Below are 27,084 nucleotides of genomic sequence, written 5' to 3'. Positions count from 1 at the left end.
CTGCTTCACATTGTCTATACCTTCATTTAAAATCACTTATATATGGGATGATTGTACTTTTACTTATTACATTATTCTATAGTCTTGAGAGAAGATATCACACACACACACTTTCAGAACCGCTTGTCCCATACGGGGTCACGGAGCCTAACCCGGCAACTCAGGGCATAAGGCTGGAGAGAGGGGGACACACCCAGGACGGGACGCCAGTCTGTTGCAAGGCACCCCAAGCGGGACTCGAACCCCAGACCCACTGGAGAGCAGGACCCGGTCCAACCCACTGCGCCACCGCACCCCCTTGAGAAAATATCATGTACTTCTTTTTTCTTACTGGTCATAGGCCTTAGTCTTGAGTATATTGAACTTTTGGCGAGATTTTTAATTTGCATCGCTGACTATTTTGTGTCTGAATTTTCTCAAATGGAAAATTTTTTTAGTACCTCTGATCTATCATATATCATGTAAATTACAAAACAGGCTCAATCTCAAGCTCAGCTATTGTGAAATGCTGTAAGGAAGGAGAGAGAAAGCAAACACTGTAGCACCAGTTATAAATTTAATCAGTATATTTGTAACTATATTTGAAACATTATATCTTGTCTTCAATGTCACATTTTCATCCACTCATTTATCAGGTGCTTGTCCCCAAATCAACGTACATTTCAGAAAACAGTACAAAAAGTGCATTACATCAATGGAAGGACTGAGTTTATCCGCTTGTCTAGTATCCATTGATAATATTCGGCACAGTTTTATAATATGGTGTCACAGTGGCACAGCTTGTAACACAGTGTTTGGGCATATGTTTGAATCTGCTTAGTCTGTTTGGAGTTTGCTTGTCCTCGTGTCTGTGTAGGTTTCCTGCCACAAGCAGAAGACATGCTGTTCAGGTGAATTGGTGATGAAAAAAATTGCCTGTGGTGTGGGAAAGCCGAGTGGGTGTGTGCATGAGTGAGACAGTGAAAGGGACCAGAGAGTGAAAGTGAGTTTTATATTTCAAGCACTGTTTAAATACCACTTGAGGAAACACATACAGAGCTTTTCTGTGTTGGGAAAATACCATGCCAACAGCCACCTTAACTCAACAGCATTTAAACAACTATCAGACATCTACAAACCTTAATATATTTGAAATGAAAAATCTTTCACTTCTCTTTATTTAAAAGCAGACTCTAAATAATGAAAAGTAGGAACCTCAATAATAGTTTGTGGTGAAACAAACTCCCTCTCTGCTTCAGAACTGTTGAATCCTCCCCAGCACTGAAGAAATGTCCCAAAAGTGCTCTTAATGTTAGGTTAATTTCTCTCTCAGTCTCCTGACACATGGGTAAATTAGGCCAATATGCTCCTTTATTTCTTACTGATGACTGATGACCCATGACTCACTGATGCCGTGGGTGGAAAATCCATTAGATCAGCGGCAAAAGACAGAAATATTGACCGGTCATCCTTGCAAAGGTACATTAAAAAGAAGGAAGTAAAAACTGTAGGGTACAGCGGAACAGCGGAAGCAAAGAGGGTCTTCACAGAGGAGACAGAGAGGGAGCTTGTAAGCCATATCAAGAAGCTTGCTGACCAGTTCCATGGCCTTCACACATTTCATTGAGAGCACTAGATACTGCAAAAACATAAGATATTGTCATGCTCACAATTGCAACCCATACTTCACATCGCTTGCAGCCTCTGGGCAAGTGTGTTTATGGTCCATTTAAGACCTATTACAACAGAGCTCTTGATGGTTGGATGAGATAAAACCCAGGCAAAACAGCCAGTGTATAGCAAATCCCTGGATGTGTGAGTGAGGCTTTCATGTCAGCAATGACACCATGGACTATCTCTTCTGGATTCAAGTCCACAGAGATTTTCGCTTATAACAGAGATATTTTCTGTGATGGCGCAGTGGGTTGGATCAGGTCCTGCACTCCCGTGGGTCTGGGGTTCGAGTCCCGTTTGGGGTGTCTTGCGACGGACTGGCGTCCCGTCCTGGGTGTGTCCCCTCCCCCTCCGGCCTTACGCCCTGAGTTGCCGGGTTAGGCTCCGGTTCCCAGCGACCCCATATGGGAGAAGCGGTTCTGAAAATGTGTGTGTGTGTGTGTGTGTCCCTTGGGGTCACTGCCCTTCCTGGTCAGCGGCGGCGCCACTCAGTGCTGCTAGGTAACACTCACGTATCACCTCACAGTCTCATAGGACACGGAGGTATAAAAGGAGCCAGCGGAGCAGAACCAATTGAGGATTCTTAATCAGCGGTTCCATTGTGTCCTCTTGGCGATTAGTAGTCTCTTGTTCCCTCAGTCTGTTTCCTAGCTGTTCATGTTCCACTCCCGAGTGCCCGTCCTGTCACTTCCTGCTTCTTGTGCTCCAGTCCTGGTCCAGTGTACCAGTCCGGTATTTCGTCACGTCTCGGGATTGCGGTCATACTCACAGAGTAGCGTTTCACTGTTCGCCGTAGTTCAAACACCATGTGTTTCCTGTTTCACTTCCACCGAGTGTCTTACAATACGCACAGTGCACTTTTAACATCACCCTGCACGTGAGGTCATTCTACGTTTCCTCCGTGTTCGGACGTAATAGCAACCCGCGTCCGTGTCGGATTCCCATCCGGACGCTACAATAAGTAGATGTTTTCATTTACTTCTTTCTCATTTGTCCTTGCCAAGAGGAAAAGATAAGTAAAAACTGGCTCATCTTACTTTACTATTTTAGTGCATATTTTATTGGCATAAACCAAAGGTTTCAGTTACAGGAATGCAACCTTTTCTTTATCCCCATCAACACAGGATCAGGATACAGGATATCATAAGGATAGGATATCATAAATTCAGTTTCGTTTATCAGGAAACGCACCCCTTCTCTTCTGCGTCACTTCTCGGATGGGTATAAAAAAGTGAAATAAAACGACTCACACACTTGTGCACCACAAAGAACTGAAGATGAAACTTCTCCTCCAGGTCATCCTCACTTGTGCAGCCTTCTCTAAAGGTACAGTACTAAAGTAGAGTTTGCTGAACACATCCTCCTTGTTCTTAAACATTCAGATGGTGGCTGGATTTTTAACTGCTTGTTCTTTCACACTGTGTAAACTTCAGATATTTCTCTTTAGGCTTATTCACATGAAACATAAACCTCCGCTTGCTGATATTACTCCGATCATTGTGGTTATTTTTGTAACACTGAAGTATCATATCTCTTTATCCAAATGCAGTTAAGTCATTAGATACATCTAATTGCAATTGTTGTGCCTCTGCTGTAGAACAGAAACCTCAACACCAGGGTAGCCACAATGCAGAGTGTGTATAACGGCACCAAAATCTGCATAAACAGGATTACTGCTACAATCCAGTAATTATAATTTTAAAGCAGTCTCCACTGCTGCACACTGTAACTTTTATTTTTCTCTTATGTTGAATATATGGTTCATTGTGTTCTTGTGCTATAATTTTGACTAATGATACGAAAATATATTTTTAGGTTATCCACTTAATTGCTACGAATGTATACCTGGCTCAAATGGAAAATGCACAGAGACCACCAAAACTTGTCCGTCTGATGAAACCAAATGTGGAAGTATGACTACGACTGTGTATATAGGTGAGAATGAATTTTGGTACTGTCTGTGAGGTTACTGTAACATATGAAAAATGAAAGCTACTAAAATTGTTTTGATCTCCCAGTAATACTGGCAGTTGTGCATAAATTGGTGTTAAATTATATCTTTGAAATGCTTACAAGTATACTACCTAGATTACAAAACAAACAGTTAAGAAATCGTATAAAGCCATCAGATTTTAAGGTAAATTCTTATGCTTTTATTCTGGTAACTGTAAATAATATTACGTGATATGAAACTAATTATGCTATTACTTGATTCATTTTTTACATCTTTTCTTCAGGTAAAAATATTAGTGCAGGTACATCTTATTTTGCCTTGTTCAATGTAGTTGAAGTGCAGCTGCAATAACCTGTACATTTGGTTTCCAGGAAATTCTGTGTTGACTGAAGCATCAGCAAAGTCCTGTGCAAAACCTCAAGAATGTACCTCTGGTTCCATCAATTTTGGAGTCACCAGGACAGCAGTGAACACTGAGTGCTGTAACACTGGCCTTTGCAACTCTCAAAACACTCCTGGTATTATGCAAATATCGACGTTACCTGCATATATTTAATCTCACCTGTCACATATGTAGTTTAATCGTGTCTACATAGAAATAAAATAGTGCAAGAGTACAATAGTGTTCCCTCAATTTCACACCAGCATTCAAAGCAAAACTTGCAGTCAGACTCTAAAAGGTGGCATAGATCACAGAGATGTATAGCAATCAACCCACTGTGGTATTATGTGGTATCTGCCTTTCAACAGAAACAGTTGTCTGTGTTGTCCTTTTGCTATTCGTAAATTACTTGTTTCTACTGTTTTATATTACAGCATGGTCAAAAAATGCCCCAAATGGAAAGCGGTGCTTCACCTGTAATGGCAATGACTGCACATCAATTCTTAACTGTGTTGGAGATGAAAATAGTTGCCTCAAGACCACTGGTAGGAATCGTCTGCCTGACAACTTCAGTTTGATGCATACCAAATGGGGAGAAATATGCAGTGATATAGTAGCTAGAACTAAAACCAAATTTGATAATGAATTCTGATAAAAACAAATGATTCACATGAATGAAAATTACTGGTTCTATTTTCCACACTTCTTCCACCTCTCAGTACACTGAACAGCAATTACCCCTGAAAACCTCACTAAAACTGTAAGACTTTTATAATAGGAAGTTATTTCTTTAATAGTAAAAAAGGCATTGAAGCATATTTCAACTATTTCATAAGAAAAAAAAAAAAAAATCACTGTTTTTCAAGTCCCTCTATTCATTTTCTTTTTCAGTTTCTGCACAGGGTGGGGTGGTGACCATGAAAGGCTGTGTGTCCTCAAATATTTGTGCTGCTGCCGGTGACTTGTCAGCACAACTTGGCCTAGGCGTTGGTGTCAGCATGAACTGCTGTGAAGGAAACCTGTGCAATGATGCTCGGCGCACCATGCAGAGCATCCTCCTCCTGCTAGTGCCTCTGGTCTCTACTGTCCTCATCCAGTGACAGTGTTTCCACTGAAATCTGGTCACTGGTATTTTTCCATACACATAACGCATACAAATCTCCTATGTTCAACACTGTTACAAAGTACAGGTCATGTCATTGCAAAACAGCTTTGAATTTCTATATATTCTTATATTTTATTTGGTCTATATGGGAAAATTCTACTTTTTTTGTAGCTGTCACAATACGGTATACTTCCTTTTTTTTTACTGCTCGTATATTTTATCTTAAATGCAGATTTTCAGGTTGTTTCAAGTTTTGACAAAATATTTGTTGTTGGCTGCTTACTATTTTTCAGAGTTAAGTGGAATAAAATTTCCCTCCTGAAAAGTCATTTTGGTATTGTTGTTTGTCTAATATCCTAGTGGGAAGTACAGTGGCCCCCCATAATCTGCCGGGGATATGTTCCAAGTCTCCCAGCGGATGCCTGAAAGCATGGATATAAGTACACCCACCATCCATCCATCGTCGACAACCGCTTGTCCCTAGTGGGGTCACAGCGAACAGGCATCGCAAGCGAGGCTCAAACCCCAGACTCACAAAGAGGGCATTTACATTTACATTGCTTTATTTAGCAGATGCTTTTCTCCAAAGCGACTTCAGTCCACACACCAAGGTGACTTACACTGCTAGATACACACCGGCAGAACTTGCCGCATCACCATGCCTCCCATTTATACTTTTTTTAAAAAATTTCTTTTAATAAATAAGAAAAAGGTTACTTGAACACAAGCACTGTGATATTGTGACAATCGATGTATTAATCGAGATGTTACTAAGTAACTAACAGGAGGGTAGCGTATACAGCGTGGATACGCTGTGCAAATGGATGATTCACGTCCCGGGCAAAACAGCGCAAGATTTCATCATGCTACTCGGAATGACATGCAATTTAAAACTTATGAATTTATTTCAGGAATTTTCCATTTAACATTTCTGGACTGCAGGTAACTGAAACTGCGGATAAGGGGGGACCACTGTAAATTGAATATACCACTACTCAAAAAAATTAAAGGAACACTTTGAAAACACATCAGATCTCAATGGGGAAAAAAAATCATGCTGGATGTCTATACTGATATGGACTGGGTAATGTGTTAGGAACGAAAGGATGCCACATCGTTTGATGGAAATGAAAATTATCAACCTACAGAGGGCTGAATTCAAGGACACCCCGAAAATCAAAGTGAAAAAATGATGCGGCAGGCTAGTCCATTTTGCTGAAATTTCATTGCAGCAACTCAAAATGGTACTCAGTAGTTTGTATGGCCCCCACGTGCTTGTATGCATGCCTGACAACGTCGGGGCATGCTCCTAATGAAACGACGGATGGTGTCCTGGGGTATTCCCTCCCAGATCTGGAACAGGGCATCACTGAGCTCCTGGACAGTCTGAGGTGCAACCTGGCGGCGTCGGATGGACCGAAACATAATGTCCCAGAGATGTTCTATTGGATTTAGGTGAGGCGAGCGTGGGGGCCATTCAATGGTATCAATTCCTTCATCCTCCAGGAACTGCCTGCATACTCTCGCCACATGAGACGGGGCATTGTCGTGCACCAGGAGGAACCCAGGACCCACTGCACCAGCATAGGGTCTGACAATGGGTCCAAGGATTTCATTCCGATACCTAATGGCAGTCAGGGTGCCATTGTCTAGCCTGCAGAGGTCTGTGTGTCCCTCCATGGATATGCCTCCCCAGACCATCACTGACCCACCACCAAACCGGTCATGCTGAACGATGTTACAGGCAGCATAACATTCTCCACGGCTTCTCTAGACCCTTTCATGTCTGTCATAGGCGGGAGCGGCCGGGAACTGCTGGACACTCTGATGGGTGACACAGCCGCGCGAACGGTACAGAGCATTATAGAAAAATTGGATGAACACTGTATTCTCAGTATAAACGAGACTGTTGAACGTTATCGATTCTTTACGAGAAACCAGCGAGTTGGACAATCAATTGAGAATTACGTCACGGAGTTGAAAACTCTCGCTAAAACCTGCAATTTCGGAGAAATTAAAAACTTGCTCATAAGGGACAGGATTGTTTGTGGGATTAACGCCGCAGCACTGAGAGAGAGATTGCTTCGCGAGAAAAACCTGACATTAGAGACGTGCGTACAAATGTGCAGAGCAGCAGAACTGTCCAGAGAGAACAGTATAACCACTGCGGGGGCGGCGGTGGAAGAAGTGCACGCAGTGAGGGGAGCAGCACGTCCTACGCGTCCTGGTCAGGAGGAAACCAGCGATACAATTTCATGCAAATTCTGCGGGAAAGTGCACGAAAGGAATAAAACTAAATGCCCAGCTTTTGGGAAGAAATGTAAAAAGTGTGGAAAGGGCAACCACTTTGCAGCCAAATGTAAATCTCAGTTAGACCAGAGGAAGAAGAAAGCTGTACACAGTGTTTCAGAGACTCACCTCAGTGATGGATATGAGGACATTCTCGCCGTCAGTGCAGTGGACACACAGACCGTAAACAAACGAGAGACAGACGGAAGAAAGAAAACATGGCTGTTTGCAGGCATGCTTGTAGGAAAAGAACTTGTGAAATTTCAGATTGACTGCGGTGCTAGCTGTAACGTAATTCCTATCAATCTGCTGAGTCCAGACACAGAACTAGAAGATACAGGGACTGTGCTAGTAATGTACAACCAAAGCAAAGTGAGACCAATTGCAAAATGCAAGCTGAAACTGAGAAATCCAAGAAACCAGAAATTGTATAGACTGGAATTCCAGGTGGTGGATAAGAACTGTATTGTTCCGCTGTTGGGCAAGAGGGCGAGTGAAGCCATGAAACTAATTGAAGTACATTATGAGAACATCTTAGCAATAGACAGCATAGTCACCACTGAGGAACCCATTGGCAGCCCACTGTCAGTGCAACAAATAAAGACAGCGTATGCTGATGTATTCACAGGTAATGGCTGCCTGGAAGGAGATTACAAAATTGAGATTGACAGCACAGTGAAACCTGTACAACTTCCAAAAAGAAGAGTACCAGTAGCCATGATGAAACCGCTGAAGGAAGAACTGCAAGATCTTCAACAGAGAGGAATCATTGCGCCAGTGGACAGGAGTACAGATTGGATCAGCAATATGGTAGTGGTACAGAAACCCAACTGTAAACTGAGAGTATGCATTGATCCAAGACCTTTGAACAAAGCTTTAAAACGCAGCCATTTTCCTCTACCAACCATTGAGGACATACTCCCTGACCTATCCAAAGCCAGAGTGTTCACTGTATGTGATGTCAAAAGTGGGTTTTGGCATGTCAAGCTGGAGGAGGAGTCCAGCTATCTCACCACTTTCGCTACTCCTTTTGGAAGGTACAGATGGCTCAGGATGTCGATAGGCATAAGCCCAGCTCCTGAGATCTTTCAAAGAAAGCTGACACTTGCATTGGAGGGTTTGCCAGGCATATACATTATAGCTGATGATGTGCTTATTACGAGACAGGGAGAGACCCCGGAAACAGCAGAGCGAGACCACGATGAGAAATTGAAAGCATGTCTGACACGATGCAGGGCGAAAGGCATTAAACTTAACATTGACAAATTCAAACTGCGACAAAAGGAAGTCTCCAGCATTGGACACCTCTTGACATCGGATGGCCTGAAGATAGATCCAGACAAGGTTCAAGCCATAACACACATGCCTAAACCAACAGGTGTGAAAGGCATCCAGAGACTGTTGGGGATGGTGAATTACCTTTCGAGGTTTTGTGCATACCTTTCAGACCATTGCGAGGTTCTGAGACAATTGACCCACAAAGACAGAGAATGGTGTTGGACAGCACGGCACGAAGAGGCACTAAGCAAAATAAAAGAAATCATCGCAAACGCATCAGTGCTGAAATACTACAACCCAGATGAGGAACTTACAATCCAGTGTGATGCCTCTGACACAGGTCTTGGTGCGGCTCTCCTGCAGGGAGGTATGCCAGTAGCATTCGCAAGCAGAGCATTAACACAAACAGAACGGGGTTACGCCCAAATAGAGAAAGAATTCTTGGCTCTAGTTTTCAGTATGGAAAAGTTTCATCAATACACGTATGGACGGAGAGTAACTGTACAAAGTGATCACAAACCGTTAGAGAACATAATGCGAAAGCCACTGCTCAGCGCTCCAAAAAGACTTCAAAGAATGATGTTAAGAATTCAGAAGTATGATGTGGACATCGTCTATGTTCCAGGCCGAGATATGGTGTTAGCAGACCCTCTGAGCAGAGCCTACTTGACTGAGAGTCCGCCCGCTGGATCTGTAGAAACTGAGATAGAGACGGTCAACATGGTACAGCATCTCCCATTCTCAGAGGATGGACTTGGCAGGATCCGTTTCGCCACGAAAGAGGACAGAACATTACAGACACTGATCAAAACCATTCAACATGGATGGCCAAAGGAAAAGGCAGACACGCCAAATGAGATCAGACATTATTTCCTGTTTCAGGAGGAATTGAGTTACCAGGATGGAATTGTCTTCAGGGGCGAAGGGGTTGTCATTCCGGATGTACTAAGGAAAGAGATAACCCAGCGCATCCATTCATCTCATTTAGGTGTGGAAGGATCCCTCAGGAGGGCCAGAGAGTGTGTCTATTGGCAGAGAATGAATGACCAAATCAAGACGTATATACAAAAATGTGACACCTGCCGGTCGGTGGACTGTAACCAACAGAAGGAAACGTTGAAGCCACACGAAATGCCAAACAGGCCATGGGCCAAGGTAGGCATCGATTTGTTTACCTTTGATAATAAGGATTACCTTATTACAGTAGATTACTACTCAAATTTCTGGGAACTAGATTTTTTGCCTGACACCAAAGCGGCTACTGTGATCAGGAAGCTGAAGGCTCATTTTGCGCGACAGGGCATCCCAGACATTGCCATTTCAGATAACGGCCCACAGTTCACATCCCAGGAATTTCAGAAATTCAGTCTTCGCTGGGAATATCAACATAAGACTTCATCACCGGGCTATCCGCAGAGCAACAGCAAGGCGGAATCAGCTGTGAAAACGGCCAAGAGACTGCTGTTTAAAGCACAGGAGACAAAACAGGATCCTTATTTAGCCATTCTGGACCACAGAAACACGCTGACGCAAGGACTATCAGCTAGCCCAGCCAAGAGACTGCTTAGCCGTCGGACTAGAACATTGTTACCTACAAAAGAGAGTCTTCTACAACCGAAAGTTCAATGTTCACTGGGAGAGTTGAAGGCCAACCAACATCGACAACAGACCTACTTTAACAAATCAGCTAAGGACATGGACATATTACGACAAGGTGACGCAGTGAGAATACAACCATTTGAGCCTCATACCACCTGGCGGACGGGCACCGTGGTGCAGCCACTCGACGCAAGGTCATATAGAGTTCAGTTAGACTCTGGAAGTGTTATCAGGAGAAACCGCAGGCACCTCAGAAAGGCTCATGATGCAAACCCTACAGTGACTATGAGCACAGATGCTGTCAGTTCGGATGGTACTGAACATACGGATGTTCCAGTCAGCACACCAACGGTCACTACATCCATAGCCAAACAGATCCAGGGAGCCATGCGGATGGACGCATAGTCGACTGTTGTCACGAGAGCTGGTCGAGTTGTAAAGGCACCTCAGTACTTAGACTATGTACGGTGATATTTTGGATAATGTTAATTATTGTGGGGGGAAAAGAAACAAAAATGTATGTTTGTGATATAGTTAAGAATACCCAGTAAAGTTTTCGAGTGTTGTTACTTAGGAAAAAGAAAAAAAAAAAAAAAAAAATGAGAAAGGATGTAACAATAGGAACTATTCTTATATATGCTGTTGCAGCAGGTGCCACTTTTAGAGTGTGCACCAGGAGAAAGCTAGCCCACGCAATCTGAGTTTGTAAGTGCAGTGTTTGAAGTTTATTAAACAGTTACTTTAGAACTGGGATTGTCTGTCTTTATTAAGAAAAAGAGACAGAATAAAACACAACCCATTGGACTAGTTTAGCACTAACATCACTGATATATAATCACGTGTAGCATGATTCTTACCTTTTTAAGAGTCAGTGCATGTTCAAGATACTGATCTTCATTCACCTGCCTCCGATCTATCTGTAGTTGCAAAGTGAAGTCCCTCACAGCCCACACAAAACTGGGGAAGAACTGAACAAACTGGGCGTCTTCTGCATCATCATCCTCGGCAGATGAAGCACTGGGGGCTTTGACCTTAATCCGTTCTGTCAACTCTGTGACGTATCTGCAGAGGTTGAGGAACAATGGCCTGCTGGAGATTTTGGGTTTAACTTACAGCCACTAAAATGTCTTCACGCTTCCTGGTTGTGACTCAAAACACAGTATGTTGTTCCACACATAGCGCTAAACAGTATCACCCACTCTTGTTCTATTTCAGCGTTTTAACGCAAAGGATCAAAGTAAATTATTACATCACAATGAGCAAATCCCACATTCTTTAAAGCCCTTTTACACAAACTACAACCAGAAACTGTGACTAGTGACCTATAAAGGCAGTTTTTTTGAAGTAAGCTTGTCTGGGATGGATACAGCTGTCATCAGCCAACCCTTCTTTGAGTTGAGCACACATTTTATTGTACTATAACTCAACAAAAGGATACTGGAGGTTTTCCACAGCTTAGTTGTCTATAGTGCCTCGACTGTTGTACACAAGAGTGCTGCTCAGCAAGATGGCAAGAGAGAAAATCCAGGCATCATTCTTCTGGTCACCCTGAAGAAGTTAGCCCACATCACCAGGTTAAATAAATTTAAATTTTATTAATTACAGTTAGAGTCCAGTCTGTTCATCTTTTGGTGTTCCCTGGAAACATGCAGATGACAATGTAAAAGAATAAAAAACAAAGTTCTTAAATGACACCAAAAACACTGGTTGCAAATAATACAAAATATAGAAAAATATGCAAGTTAAATTTTGGTAATACTTTGAATTCAAAACTGTTTCATTGCTTCTTGGAACAGTGTCTTGAAAGTGTTGAACTACTTGCAGGTGGATACTGCAGCACTGGTCAAGCAAAGACTCTAGTTTATAAAGAAACTGAGGTGTTGAAGGTCTATGTGAAAGGCAGATTTTCAACACCTTGTCCAAATGATCAACGATATTCACATTTGGCAACTTGCCGTGACATGGAAGGTATGCAACTTCATGCTGGTATTCATGAGAAATAAATTCTGAACCACCTGAAGTGCATGTATGGAGCCACTGTTGCTTTGGTATGAAAACGCAGTAAAGAAACAATGTTTGCACTTATACAAAGATAAACTCTTTGACATACACAGATTCCCATAGGATGGACACACAAACAAATACAGAAGACAAACTATATATAGGAAGTTTGCAACAGATGTTGTGGCATTAAGAAACTCTCTGGTTTCAATCCAAAAACGAACTTGTCCTGATCTCTGCAAGTGTAGAATACAACTCATTACACCATACTGCTTTGTTCTCCTGCTTGGACCTCCAATTCTCATGTGTTTGCTTCAGAATGGGTTTTATAAATTTATCAGAAGTTCAAGAAATTTCCAAATGACAGCCCTGCCTAGATTTTGGGAAGTGCGTGACATCTGCCTTCCGTTTTTCTACTGCGACATTTCCTCATTTGAAATAGACAGTCATCGTTTTCATCATTGCTTCCCTGGCAAAATTCAAACAGTAATCAGCCACCTATTAATTTTGAAACTTGTACAGTTATTGCCACCATGTTACTGAGTACAGAGATTAGTGACACCATGTGATCTTTACAGTTACACTTTGGCTGATGCTACATTATGTTCTGAACCTCCACTGCCCCTTGTTTGCTAAAGCCACTTGTTTCCTGATACTGTAACATGGCTCCATTAGTATAAATAGGTGTCAGCTTTGAGGCTACGGAATGTATCATATTTAACCATTGAAACGAATGGTAATGTCCTAGACTGATGAGAAGTCAATTTACAAATGGAACGTATTATTCTCGCAAGATGACGAAAGACTACAAAAAGGTGTTGTTTGTCAGACCTCTTTCACAGCTGACACACTGATAAGTGTCCTTCATCTTAAATGTGACATGCATGTAGGTGGATTTGTAATCAATACTCCCCCCCTATTATTTTTGTAGCTTCTGTGCTTTTGTTTTTATTTCTTTTGTTCAGTATTTCACGACTGCCCATGTGTCAGAAAAGTGTTTCTTGGAGATTTCGAGCAGAAACTGGTTGTGTGTAGTCTGACATGTATAGATTACTAACTTATTTTTATTTTTGATTTAATGTTTACTAAAAAATATATTATGATCAGTTCCTCACCTTCTCCACATCTCCTAGTCCCTCAGTGTCCAACAGCACCAGAGTGTGGCCCTCTTTCACTGGGTGAGGCACACACCACATCCAGATGCCTTTGGTCTTGGACTGTACGGTGGCTCCCAGGGCAAATCCTGGTGGGAACAAAGAGACTCTTCAGAACAGAGGAATAATCACTGTAGAACAAGAAAAGGCATGGGTATACCCATGTTCATAGTTTTACGAGTGGAAATCAGTCCCACCTTTCCTCTTGACAGCCAGCTTGTTCATAAGGTAAGACTTGCCAGTGCGGTACAGTCCTACCACTGCCACAACCACCACTGGCTGATTGATCCTCATGAGATACTCTGTCGCTTCTTGAACCACTCTGAGGGTCCCATCAATGTTTTCAATCAGACACACTGGGGACTCCATGACTGTCACTATTGGCGCCCGCTATCTTGACCTGCAGTGACTGAACCATAAAATGGCATCTTTATTTTTAAGAATCAAGGGAACAATGCAATAGATGATGTGATGGACTATCATTTGGAAGACCTTTGGATAAATTCTTATTTCCTCAGTATAAAACATTTCCCACACCCCTTCCAAGTTTTGTCATTTAACCACTAAATGTGGATTTTAGAATTGCATAGCAGGACACACTAATACAGTCTAGTCCAAGTCATCAAGTTTGTCCACCAGTCTTTATTCCGCAAGACAAAAACTACCACTTGACCTACATTCCACCCGCTCTTACTCTATAAATTACACTATCCACTTCCTATCACTGAACCCCAAAATTAAGAAAAGTTCCTCTTTGTTCAATGACATGAGCCATAAGGTGGTTTGACTTAAATTGTACATTGCATATATTTTTAATTGCTTAAGATAGGCCTAGATTAAAATAAGCTGTCCTTTTCCTTTCACTTGGATTTAGGACTTTTTCTGAAGCTCAGTTTCCACCATTTTAACTGAGATGTGGAAGGAAGAATGTTTCTTATTTAACAGCAGCAGATGTTAAAGTTCTTCAAAATCCAGTAATAGCTGATATAAATCACTGCCAAGTAATTTAGTAAAAAAGCTGTCGTGTTGATGTAATGGGGAAAATGGAGAAAAATGTGTCTGCTTAAGAAATAAATGTAAACTAATATCATGTCTTAGTGAAACTGAAAGTACTTGGCGCATCCAAAACATGACACAATGGAGGGCTATTAAATTATTTACACGGTCCATAGATTTTTACATATATATATATATGTATATACATATACTCGTATTTTTTTGAAGATCTATTGCCAATATTTCAGAGACGCTCCGTTTTGTGTGTGTGTGTGTGTGTGTTGATAGGTACTTTATGCTTCAGCAGTTCCGATAGTAGAAATAAAATTACATTAATAAAAGATGTTGCTTCTTACTAAGCTGAAATTCAATGCCAGCGGCAATTTTCCAAACATGTTGTGGAGACTGAGTCAGTAAATTATACACATACAACATGTTCATGTTCATATTCGTTTAGTGCACACTGGAGAGATGTCCGAGTCCGGCCACAGTCAGCCTGGCATGTACGGCCCGGGACGGAGGAGGAGGCGACGCCAGAATCGAGAGCCGGGCCCCCCTGGACAGAACCTGTCTGGGCCGGGCAGGGAGCGGGAATATGTGCCTCGGGAGCGGAGGGTGCGTGTTAACACATAGCACTGCACTCACGGAGCAATAGTGAAAAACAGCCCAGTAGTATATTAGTAGTACTCCCAACACCGACTTCAGAGTCATCTTTAACGTCCACGTGCTCAGTGGCTTGGTGCCGCGCTGGATACATTGAGTGTGTATTGTTTAGATGATATTCTCTTCATGCTTGCTTTGGCTATATAGAATAAAAATTATCATCATTATTATTATCATCATCATCACTGTTACACTGCATAAGATGGAATTCTTGTAATCGATCATTTAATCACTTGTAACACTTTGCAACCCCTCTTTCTGTCGAACTAATAAATTGTCTTGTGTTATTTACATTTACACTTCATTTAGTAGATGCTTTTCTCCAAAGCGATGTACATCTCAGAAATTATTATATTATTAAATTGTTATTATTAATGTGTACTCACTGAAATCACGGAAAAGTCGTGAAATAATACTGTCTTTCAGTAGAGTGCTGTGTGATTTGTCACTTGAAGTTTTACACGTATAGGTAAGGAAAATTTTTAGCACTGTCATTAAAGCTTTCTTTCAGGACTTGTGAGAGATGAAGGTTTTACACTGTGATAAAAAATCACAAGGATTTTAGAGGGATGCTTGTAGGTGTCAACATTTAGACGACTGAGAAGCCACAGCACATGTGGGGATGGGGGGCTGCTCATGTTTTGTCATGCATGGCATCAGCAGTGCTCATATTTTAGCTTGAAATCTTTGTTTTTATTAGGTGTTTATAGTAATTGTCAGTGGTGCCTCACAGTTAGATTACATACATTTACGTTTGTTTATTTATTTAGCAGACACTTGTCATGGATTGTTCCGAAAGGAAGCGGCAGACCCAAGTGCAGAACGGGATTCGGGGCTTATTCAGGGAAATTCAAGAGAGATGGTCAAAGGACAGGCAATCGGTCTTCGAGGTGCGAACGCTGTTACAGGGAGAATCCAAAAGGCAAGGTCGATACACAGGCAAGCGGTCGATGATCATAAGGAGGTACAGGAAAGTAGAAGCAGGGGACGGATCAGGAAGGAGTAGAGCAAGAGGCTAGGAGGTCGCTAACAACAAGGCTGAACAAGGTTCTGCATCAGCTCCTGGTCTGACGCAGCCTTTTATGCCCCAGTCTGCGCCGCGCCCCCGGTGTTCCGCGTCGGCTCAAGGATGTGGGCGTGGCAACACTTTTCTCCAAAGCAACTACTCTGTGTAGTGTTATCAGCCCACACACCTTATTCACCAAGGTGACTTACACTGCTAGATACACTACTTACACTGGGTCACTCATCCATACATCAGTGGAACACACACACTCTCTCTGTCACTCACACACACACTATGGGGGACCTGAGCAGCATGTCTTTGGACTGTGGGAGGAAATCGGAGCACCCCGAGGAAACCCACACGGACACGGGGAGAACATGCAAACTCCACACAGACTGAGCAGAGACTGAACTCATGTCCTCTCGCACCATTGGGGCTCTGTGAGACAACAGCGCTACTCACTGTGCCATCGTGCCACCTGCTTTACGCTTGTTCATGCATCGGTTTGAATCCAGCTCATGGTGTATGGAGTTTGCATGTTCTCCATGTTCTTGGGGTTATTCGCACCCAAATACATGCAGACGCACGCACGCACACACACACACCGTCTGCAACTGCTTGTCCCACATGAGGTCGCGACACAGGGTGAAAGGCTGGAGGGGGAAGGGACACACAAAGGACAGGATGCCAGTCCATCGCAAGGCACCCCAAGCAGGACTCGGTCCAACCCACTGTGCCATCGTGCCCCCCCAAATGCATGCATTTAGTAAGAAAATAGCAAATGACATTTTTTTTACCCTCCCTTAGCAAAGGACAGAACTTACCTTTTCCTTCCTACAAATTACATGTACTCATAAGTCTGAATTCTTGTAATGTGTGTTGTTTATGTAAGGCAAGCCTGTATTTGGTTCTTTGTTGATGGGTGCCCGCTCGTAAGTTCCTGTTGTATTTGCTAAGCAATGGAATAGACCAACTTTTCACTTTGTCAACAGGATGCCAGTGAGGAGCCACTGGGGCCTGTCTTGCAGAAGACCCCAATCACCTTAGCAAAGCTCCCAGCAGAAAGGGTAAGGTACGCAGTTTGTAGACAGTTGTGGAAATGATCTTAATGATTTTACACGCACACTGAGTGAAACAGCTTGTCCCAAGTGTGGTCGTGGCAAACCAGAGCCTAACCCAGCAACACAGGGCGCAAGGCTAGAGGGAGAGGGAACACACCCAGGATGGGATGTCAGTCCGTCACAAGGCACCCCAAACAGACTCAAACTCCAGACCCACCAGAGAGCAGGACCTGCCCCCCCCCCCACTGTGCTACCAACTTAGCAGAATTCATAATTATGCTGAAAAGAACTGAAACGGCAGGGAAAAAGATATGAGAACCAGTGGACTGCCAGGTGACAGCTGAAACTACATCATATGACACATTATGTGCAACATCCAGGCAGTTTTTTTCTTTGAAATCCATTCTGTTCTTATTTGTATTTCTGTATAGCATCGTACAATTTTAAGGTTGTGTTCAAGCTCAGAACTGGCAGCTCTGAAAACACGGAAGGATGCATGTACAAACTTGCTGTGTTCACCTTGTGTTTTTCCAGTGTTCCTGCAGAACACAGCAAAGATGGAGTTGTCAACAAAACCTGAAGAAAATGCACTTCGTGGTAGACAAACTAATGGCTCACTCTCACCTAACATACAAAGGTGAGGCAGAAAGCTATTCCCAGACTCAACATTGTCCTGTGTTTGACTCGGCCCTGTAGGAGTTCTTCACGTTATGAGCAAGGTTGTGAAGTGCTTCAGTGAATTGCAGTGTTCAGTAGGTATGATACAACATATGTTTTCAGGCACGTTATCAATGCTCGACTAACATCTTCCCTGGCCTGGGAAGGGATTACTTGGAAACAAAAGTCAACTTGTTTCTGCTGCCGGTGCTAGAGACGGAGGCAGAGGATGGCTTAACAAGAGCAGGTCAGAAAAGTTCTGTTGTCTGGGGGCCTGGAAGTGGCTAACAGTGTAACAACACTTCCGTGTGTGGTAAGTATATTTTTGCATGTGCTCAGTGGGTTATGTCCCCTATGTATATAACATGGTTCTGCTTTGGTCACCAGGGTCAGGTGTGGTCCCACTCTTCTCTCTGCTTCCTGGGTACAGGGGGCATCCCAGCTTCTCCTCAATCATTGCCAAACTGCGCAGCCAAGTCTCAGCAGTGTCCCACCTGCTGCCAGCTTTCCCACCCCATCCTCACAGAGAAAAACTGGTAAGATCAAAAAAATGAGATTTATATTGCTTTTTCATAAAAATATGAATAATAAAGTCATGAATTAACTAATTTTAAAAAATTCTTTGGCAGTCTCCCAATCTGCATTGTGTAGCTGTAAAAAGTAATACTGACATGTTTGAATTAAAATTGTGATAAGATATTGTGTCTTGCTTAAAATTTTCATAGTTCCTTGTTTTGGATCTGGCAAGGTTCCACTATGCAGCTTGGAGCCAGGATGGGGTTGAGAAGTCTGTGGTGAAAGACATAGTTACACTTTAAAAATTAGTTTAATTCTTTGATCTTTGGAAGCACCTGTCCCAGTTGTACCTGGACACAGGAACAAGTTTAGTACAGTGGGATAGTGTTATAAAGCAGAGCATAAGAAAAAGCTAGAAGCCTCTCTCAACCAGCCAAGAAACACACACATGAAATGTTATTAGTGTGGTCATCACTATTTGCTTATAAAATCAGTGCTGCTTGCTCACGTTTTCCTATAGGCAAGTGATGTGGTCATCATGTCCGCAGTCACAACATTGAAGCAGGAAGTATTCTTTCAGGGTCTAGTCATGTCATGAAGAAAAAAAGGAAGTACTTACAGGAGCATACAGCTTTTGTAGATAATATCCATGAGACATTCACATACTGATCAGGAAAACAAACCCCTTCATCTGTCCAAAAAATAAAGTATTACTCATTTCTCTTACAGTTCTTTGCTGGATTTCAGGAGTGAATATAATAGGATGACTTGTACTGGAGTAACAAGCTTTTACTTGAACAATGTTTTAATTTGTGGATTAGTTTTGAGAGTATCCTTCAGTTGTAGTTGGAGGACGTAACAGCATGTCTTTTAAAGGATCTAATTAGAAGAATGAAATCCTTTATTACATCAGTAGTAGTTCCTCTTAATGCAGCTTTCCTTTTGGAAGACTAAGTGAAAGAATCAGATATTGTATTCCATGTAATTGTACTGCATTTGTCTTGTGGTGGAACAGGAATGTGTTTCATTAAAGGCTAAAATGTATATAAAATTATTAAATGCATGGTCAAAACCTTTGAATATTTTCCATTTAGTAAATTTTTATCAGTTTTATATTTTGTAACTAGCATGGGTTCCAATGGCCATGCAATCTTTTCTGAAGGCTATGCAAATTAGCACAGAATCTTTCCTCCCTATAATTCCAGGAAAAAAAATTGAACTTTTCACTCTACTTTTGTTTCTGGGTGGTTCAAGCTCTGATTTGAAGAACTATGTTCCAGAGTGCAAAAATGTGCCTATGCTTGTTATGAGTCTGTATGTCTATCCACAGGCATGTACAAATTGTTGCGTTTCTGTAGGGCATCGCTTTTGTGGATAAGACTGAAAAAAACGGTAGGTGGTGGCAAATTTGCTACTGGCATTGTGAACCAGTGTGGACAAACAGGCATGTGCTTATGCTTTGGGTATTGGCTTGTGGGAGCACAAAGGAATCTGAGACAAAAAAGATTTGGCCGTGCTGTAGAAAGATCCAGATTAAGATACACCTGGCATGATCGGCATTGTCTACAACTGCTTGTCCCAAGCAGACTGCAGCAAGCTGGAGTCTACCCAGTAACACAGGGCAGGGGGACACACCCTGGACAGGACACCAGTCCATTGCAAGACACTCCAAGCAGGGCTCGAACCCTCGACCCACCATACACCAGGCACAGGCCAAATCTGCCATGCCATACTGTACCCTGCCACTCCACACCACTGTCCCTCAGGCATGATATAAATATATTCAATTTGTTCAAGAATTAACACATTAATAATAAATGGTATGTTTGGAAATATTATGCTCAATATTAAGAGTGCAGTAATATAATCCTGAATAACTCCAGCCAGATGTGCAACCATACTTCAGGTAAAAATGGAGATTTGGAAAGGCAGAAGATAAGGATTGCAATAAATTCTGTGGTTACAAAGAAAAGCATCTTGGAGGTCAGTGCAGTAGGCTAATGTGCGCTTTTGGCTAGACAGCTGATGAAAATACAGTACACAAAATCAGTTAGAGCTTTGTCAGATAGCACTTTGCAAATTTGTGTTGTCACATTGCATAATATTTAGTTCTCTGAAGTCCCTGACCAAGTGGTCAGGTGTTAGTCGCATTTCTAAACAGATCTAACAAGTACTGCAGGTGCTCAAGAAACCTCGGAGCTCTACATATACGAATTAAATGCGCCATCATTTGCACTCTTTCAGAAAGACAATGTCAAGACAGAAGAGTTTTGTCTCAAATTCTGACAATCATTTTGGAGACGCTAGTGGTAAACACACACACACACACACACACACACACACTTCAGAACCGCTTGTCCCAAACGGGGTTGCGGGAAACCGGAGCCTAACCCGGCAACTCAGGGCGGAAGGCTGGAGGGGACACACCCAGGACAGGACGCCAGTCTGTCGTAAGGCACCCCAAGTGGGACTCGAACCCCAGACCCACTGGAGAGCAGGACCGCGGCCCAACCTGCTAGTGGTAAACTTTCACATCAAATACAAACATGGGGGGTAAGACAAACAGCAGACTTACTGTACAGTGCCAAACTGTCATGCCATTATTTGTTTTCTGAGACTTTGCAAAATTTTCCCCTTATGACTTAAAGTGTAAAATCATAAGTGTGATAAACCAATGGAAATACAATACAAGTTATGGCATAGCTTCTGAGGCATGTTATTTAGGCTGGACACAGACCTGGTGAATGAATGCACCCATCCCTTGCCTAACCTCCTGCTATGGTACCCTTGAGCAAGATATTTACTATGAATTGGAGAGATGTGGGCACACATGAACAGGTCAACCTACTGCTGTTGCCAGAGCTATAAATGAAGGGAGAGGATAGACTGGACAAATCAGGAAATTGTAGTTCTGTAGCTTCTTGGGGTCTAACAGCCTTAGTGCCTGATGTGCCAGTTAGAAATGTTACTGTGTATGCTATGTTCACATGTGCCTTTTGGGTTATGTGGCTGTATGTTGATGGCAAGGGTCAGGTGTGGTTGCTCTCTTCTCTGTGCTCCCTTGATACAGTGTGTACCCCAGCCTCTCTTCACTGGCTGTCAAACTGCACAACATTCCACATTAAAACTACCAGTTCTGCCACATCATCATCATCACTAAGCACTAAGAGGCCTGGTCATTTGAAAAATCTAATATCAGCATGAATGATAAAATTATCTTTGACAGTAGGCACAAACACATCACCTTTGTAGTGGTGTGTTTTGTGTCTTACTGGGTTCCACCATCTTGCTCAGATCTGGGATGGGGTTACGTTGTCCTCTGAACCCTTGGAATAGAACCACATAATTATTTAGTCATAAAGTTGAGGTGCTCTCAGATTTAAGAAAAGTAAATTTTGCCTCTGGATTAATTGGGAGGTTGGGCTGCTTTACCATTATCTCTTAATGGAAAAGAAATACATAATCATCTCCCAGATTAAAAAATATCACCTGAAATAAAAAATGAACCAAAGTAAGTTGTATTTTATGAAGGACTAAGTTTTACAGAGGTACTTTAAAATCATTCAGTATACAGATTTTAACATGTATAATATTTGCATGAAAAATTACTGAATTCTATCACATTATCCAAATTATTTTTACTCTACCATGAATTCTATAGGTGAATGAATAGCTTTTGGACCATTCATGTCACCTTCAAAGTTTGACTTGGAAAACCACAAGAGAAACTTTATGTAAGGGTATTCATATCAAAGGTTTTATGATTTGAATAATATGTGCATGCTTACAGAGTTCATTTCTAAAAGCTGGTATTGAATCTATTTTAACTGCAGTTTACCAGAATGTGATTGACCAAGATTGTGAATGTAAGCAGGAAGAATGTACAGTAGTTTTAGTGATGGAAGAATCATAGGGTCTACCTGCTTTGCACAGTGAAACATGTTAGATTGTGAATAAAATACCTGTTAACAAAATGAGTGTGAAGAAAAAAGCCATTGTATTGCCACGTCAGCACTACCGACACAAGCCGCACCTGGGAACCAGTCAGGACGGGGTCATAAAAGGCAACGCCAGAACCAAGTTTGACACGGAACCTTGTTCGCCTTAGTTCTCGCGAGACACCTGCATGACTGCCCCGCTCCTTGCCCGGTTTCCCCGTTCCGAGCCCAGTTCCCATCTACCTACATGGCTTCCCAGTTTAGCGACTCCTTGCATCCCTACCGACTTTGCTTCCTGGATCACCCCTCTAAATGACGTATGCAACAGACTCTCGTCCCTCCGGAATATCTCGACCTGGCAGGAGTGTTCAGTCAGACGTGGGCAGCAGAGCTCCCGCCTCATCGACCTCCTTCCAGGTACCACACCACCGCGCAGCCGAATCTATCCCTTGTCACGCCCTGAACTCCAGGCTTTACAGCAGTACATTTCTGAAGCCCTTGCATCTGGTATAATACATCCTTCCACTTCACCTGCATCTGCCGGGTTTTTTATTGCAAAAAAAAAAAAAAAAAAAAAAAAAAAAAATGGGGGGGCTCCATCCCTGTATAGACTACCAAGGCTTAAACATAATAAAGTATCTGCACCCCATGCCCTTGATCACTGTAGCCTTAAAACAAGTCTGTCATGCCCAATGGTTCACTAAACTAGATCTGTGCAGTGTGTATAATCTTATAGGGATAAGTGGAAGATGGCTTTCAGCACTACCATGGGGCATTTCGAGTATCGAGTCATGCCTTTTGGGCTCGCAAATGCACCCAGCGTCTTCCAGGCATTCGTCAACCATGTCCTAGGGGACCTGGTGCAGAACGGGGTCCTTGTCTACTTAGACAACATCTTGATCTACTCCGCATCCCTGTGATCCCACATCCAACTGGTCAGGAGAGTGCTGCAGAGGTTGCTCCAGCATCGCTTGTTTGCGAAGCTAGAGAAGTGCGAGTTTCATCAGAAACGGGTCTCCTTCCTTGGCTTCATACTCTCCAGCGATGGCATAGCTATGGATCCCCGGAAGGGACAGGCCATCCTAAAATGGCCTTATCCCACTAACACTCTCCAGCGCTTTGCTAACTTTTATTGCCGATTCATTAGAAACTTTAGCACCATTGCTGCCCCGTTAACAGCCCTGACTGCCACCAAGACACCCCGACTACCGTGGACCCAAGAAGCCCAACGTGCTTTCGACGACCTCAAGCAGGACTCGAACCCCAGACCCACCAGGGAGGAGGACCTGGTCCAACCCACTGCACCACCACACCCCGCCTATAGAAATATATTTAAATTACTTATCACTGCCCTGTTACATGATGATCATTTTATTTGCTTTTAAAGCTGAAATTTCAGGAGTCCCCTCATGTCAAACTTAGTATTAAATGCTAACTTGGTTGTAATATGCAAATTTTAACAGCAACTCAATATCTGACATGCATGTCACTAAATGTGGTTGTGTAGTCAAAATTCCTAGTTTTTAAAAGGAGATAAGTGACTGTCTTGTAAACAAATACTTAGGTAATAGTGATTGCATTTGACAGTGAAACAGCCTCATTTGTGTTGCAAACACTAAATGTAGAGCTATATTTTGGTTCATTTGTGTACCCCCCTGTGCACTGCAGTTTAGTAAACTTTCTACTCCAATTTAGTCTTAATTTATTTCCTTCCTTCTTTAAGAGCTTACCATTTTATTATTGCTTGACACTGTTTGGAGAGTGGAAATATTTGGGCCTGTCCATGAAGTCCCGAATGCATCCCCATCTTAAAAAAGAACCCCCCTGCTTTACAAACTCTTGGTATAGGAACTGTTTTCATTATGGCAGTACTCTGGCAGCTGTATAGCTTTCATTTCCAAGGGGTTTTAGACATCCACATAACTAAAATCACTGTCATGGAAACAATGATTTTTGAAAAATATTAAAATTCACTTGTTTTACTGGTGCTTACATTTACACAGCTGGCTATTTTTTTGATTAATTTAAGATCAACACCACTCAAAGATAGGGTAGCAAAAGGTGGAATTTAACCTCCCCCCATCCTTCAACAGGAAGAAGGCACTAAACCACTGCCCTACCTACTGCCCTGTAATGTAAATAAGTTCTTTGGATTCAAAAATGCAAACTATAAAAGTATGTCCAAAACTACCTTGATAAGCTGCAAGTAATTTCTGAAAGCACTGCCTGACATCTTGAAAGTCACCAGTTGACCTAACATAGTAAGACATGTGATGCAATTAATCTTAGGCCTGCTCACACCACTGTAGACAGTCTCTCCCAATTTTAAAAAGCTAATGCATTCCTGGGAATGCCTTTATAACAGGAATCCTCATGACTTGAAGACAATTACAATTGTCAACTAAGTTAATGCATTCCTAAAACCCAAAACTAATAGGCATTTATGCCAGGTGGCACAGTGAGCAGCACTGCTGTCTCACAGAACATGGGTGGAGTGAGAACATGGGTTTGATCCCTGCTGTGTGGAATTTGTATGTTCTCCCAATGTCTGCATGGGTTTCCTCCCAGTCTGAAGACATGCTGTTCAGGTTCACACAGTGTGCAAGTGACAGAGGGAATGTGTTCCACTCATATAGGGATGAGTGATGCATTGTAAGTAGTGCAAGTCACCTTGGTGAATATGGTGCGTGAGCTGATGACACTACATAGAGTTCACTGGAAGTCACTTTGGAGAAGTGTTAAATGAAAAATATGAACTAGCATTTAAATGTCTGGGAGCTAGGATTCAACTGGCTGGCACTTCTACTATTGGTGTCTATTGTCATTTCTAAGGCAAGGGAGGAACAGAAGTGGTTTGTAAGTGCCAGTGCTGCATTCTGTGCAAGGGTGGAAATACAAACATGGGGTAAAACATGCAAACTCTCCCCCTCCTAGAGAGGAACTCCTCCAAAAGTCTGAATACATGTTTCAGGTGACTGGGGACTGCTTGTAGCTGCAAGAATGGGTGCAAAATCCAAGTTTGTTCCTAGGAAACACTTTGTAAATTGAAGCAGGGTATTAAAAGAATCTTTGTATAGTTGAATTCATATCCTAACCCAAATGAATCTGATCATTTGATGATTTACAATACATTTCTTTCAAAGCAACTAAATACTGCATAGTAGACATTATCCCAGGTGACTTGCAATGATAGATAATCACCCACAGTCACTCAGTTGTACTCCAGAGCAATGCATGCTCTTCCAGTCATGCGCCCAAGAGTGTGTGCACACACACAGGGCAATCTCGAGTCACCAGATCACCTATAAAACATGCCTTTGAACTGTTTGAGGAAATAAATTGCAACAATGACAGGCTACACAATATTGTACCTATTGAGACTTGTGCACTTTTACAGGAGCAATTCAGGTTAAGTGTTGTATTAATTTTGAAGCATTAGCCAGAATTCAAACCCACAGCATATAGTATAAAACAATGCTGCATCACTTGTTAGAAACATGTAATGAAATCCCAAGAAAATTCACTGTCCATACCCCTATGCTACATGTAGACTCAGATAAAACAGTAAGAACTTGATGAAGGCTCTTGTCTGCTACTACAACTGCAAAGAAGTTTCGTGAGTCAAAGCAGCCTCCTGGACAGGAGTGCCATTCAACGAAGTTTTGAGAACACATGCACGATTCTGAAGTTGCTGCCCTTTCTCTGAAAGACAGTGGGTCCATTATAATTCCAGTTATTACCAGTAACTGGATTTGCAGTTATTGGACTTGTAGCATCTTACACTTTTGCGCTTCTACGGAAAAGAATTTATAGACAACCTTATAAGACTTTCTTGCCAATAAGAACAAATTGAACAGAACTGAATAGTGCCGTATTGTCACGCTTACTGGAGTCACTCATGAACACACTTAATATACTGTAGTAATGCAAGGACCCGCGCTACTGTGTTTGAGCGGGAAATTTGCTTATTGTGACTGGTTGGATTTAGGTGACGTACGGGGAATATAAGGGGGTGACTGCGTCTGCGGGGGGAGAAAGCAGAGAGCCTCGAGGCGCTAAGCAGGCTGGGAAAGCTGGTTTGAGACGCAGGTCCTTGCGGAAACTGGGTCTTCCAACAGAGCATTAGTTCCCTATTTTCGGGTGTTCAAATAAACGTTCACAATGAACCCTTCTTGGGCGTCCTTCGCCTCATCCAAACCCAGAGTGCTGGGCGCCACAGTATCATATCCGATTTGGGATATACGCAACTATAATTGATCTTAGAGAAGCCAAAGTAGGAGAAAGAACTGAACGGCTGAGCAAAGCGCGGCGTTTCATAATTCATGAAATCACCAAAACACCCAATACAGACGCCTGGAGTGATTGAGGGCAGGAGCTGACCGTCTCACTTCAAGCACGAATATTAACTGCTTTCAGTGCAGTCTCAGTATCACGCTTGGCACCCCTTTCGGGGGGGACGCTTTCAAAAAGTTAATTTATCGTACCACGCCCATATCCATTTCATGAAAATGATGGAATCAGATCATCTAAGAAACAAACATTTAACAGACCACCCATCTCCTGCTTGTTTTAGTGGTGTTCATGGATCGATAGAGACATACTAACCATAGTTTAAGCACAACGGGAAACAGAACTAATTTTTACTGCTGGAATTAAATGTGAAATAGTGTCGAATATATAGAAATGACCAGTGAAAGGAATCAAGGCACACGAAGAAACTGCTGCTTTTCTCTAATGTTGAAAAATGTATATTTCATAATTTATAAGTTACATATGTATCATTATAGCGTCCACTTAATTTCCATCATCATAATGAAGAAGTCTTTTGCGGT

At 42.3% G+C, this 27,084-nt stretch overlaps 1 protein-coding gene and 1 pseudogene across 1 annotated transcript; one reads left to right on the top strand and one right to left on the bottom strand.

Annotated features, from left to right (window-relative positions):
* The first annotated feature begins 2,591 nt into the window (after positions 1-2,591).
* Positions 2,592-5,274, top strand: LOC114909733 (urokinase plasminogen activator surface receptor-like). The gene is made up of 5 exons (XM_029249538.1): positions 2,592-2,979; positions 3,469-3,588; positions 3,979-4,125; positions 4,424-4,534; positions 4,881-5,274. Exons 1-5 carry the CDS (start codon positions 2,931-2,933, stop codon positions 5,087-5,089), a joined length of 636 nt encoding a protein of 211 aa, XP_029105371.1. The 5' UTR covers positions 2,592-2,930; the 3' UTR covers positions 5,090-5,274.
* Positions 5,275-10,988: 5,714 nt separating this feature from the next.
* LOC114909727 (guanylate-binding protein 1-like) lies at positions 10,989-13,820 on the bottom strand (annotated as a pseudogene).
* Positions 13,821-27,084: the final 13,264 nt, after the last annotated feature.

This window comes from Scleropages formosus, unplaced genomic scaffold (assembly GCF_900964775.1).
Source record: "Scleropages formosus unplaced genomic scaffold, fSclFor1.1, whole genome shotgun sequence".
In the NCBI taxonomy this organism is placed as follows: Eukaryota; Metazoa; Chordata; class Actinopteri; order Osteoglossiformes; family Osteoglossidae; genus Scleropages; species Scleropages formosus.
Note: the sequence above shows the minus strand (reverse complement) of the source record. Positions and strands in the feature narration are given on the sequence as shown.

What these genes read in the sequence shown, in the direction of transcription:
- LOC114909733 (XM_029249538.1), top strand. Translation starts at nt 2,931, where the DNA reads ATGAAACTTCTCCTCCAGGTCATCCTCACTTGTGCAGCCTTCTCTAAA. An exon ending in TTGTGCAGCCTTCTCTAAAG is followed by an intron (nt 2,980 to 3,468) that starts GTACAGTACTAA and finishes ATATATTTTTAG; the next exon opens with GTTATCCACTTAATTGCTAC. An exon ending in GACTACGACTGTGTATATAG is followed by an intron (nt 3,589 to 3,978) that starts GTGAGAATGAAT and finishes TTTGGTTTCCAG; the next exon opens with GAAATTCTGTGTTGACTGAA.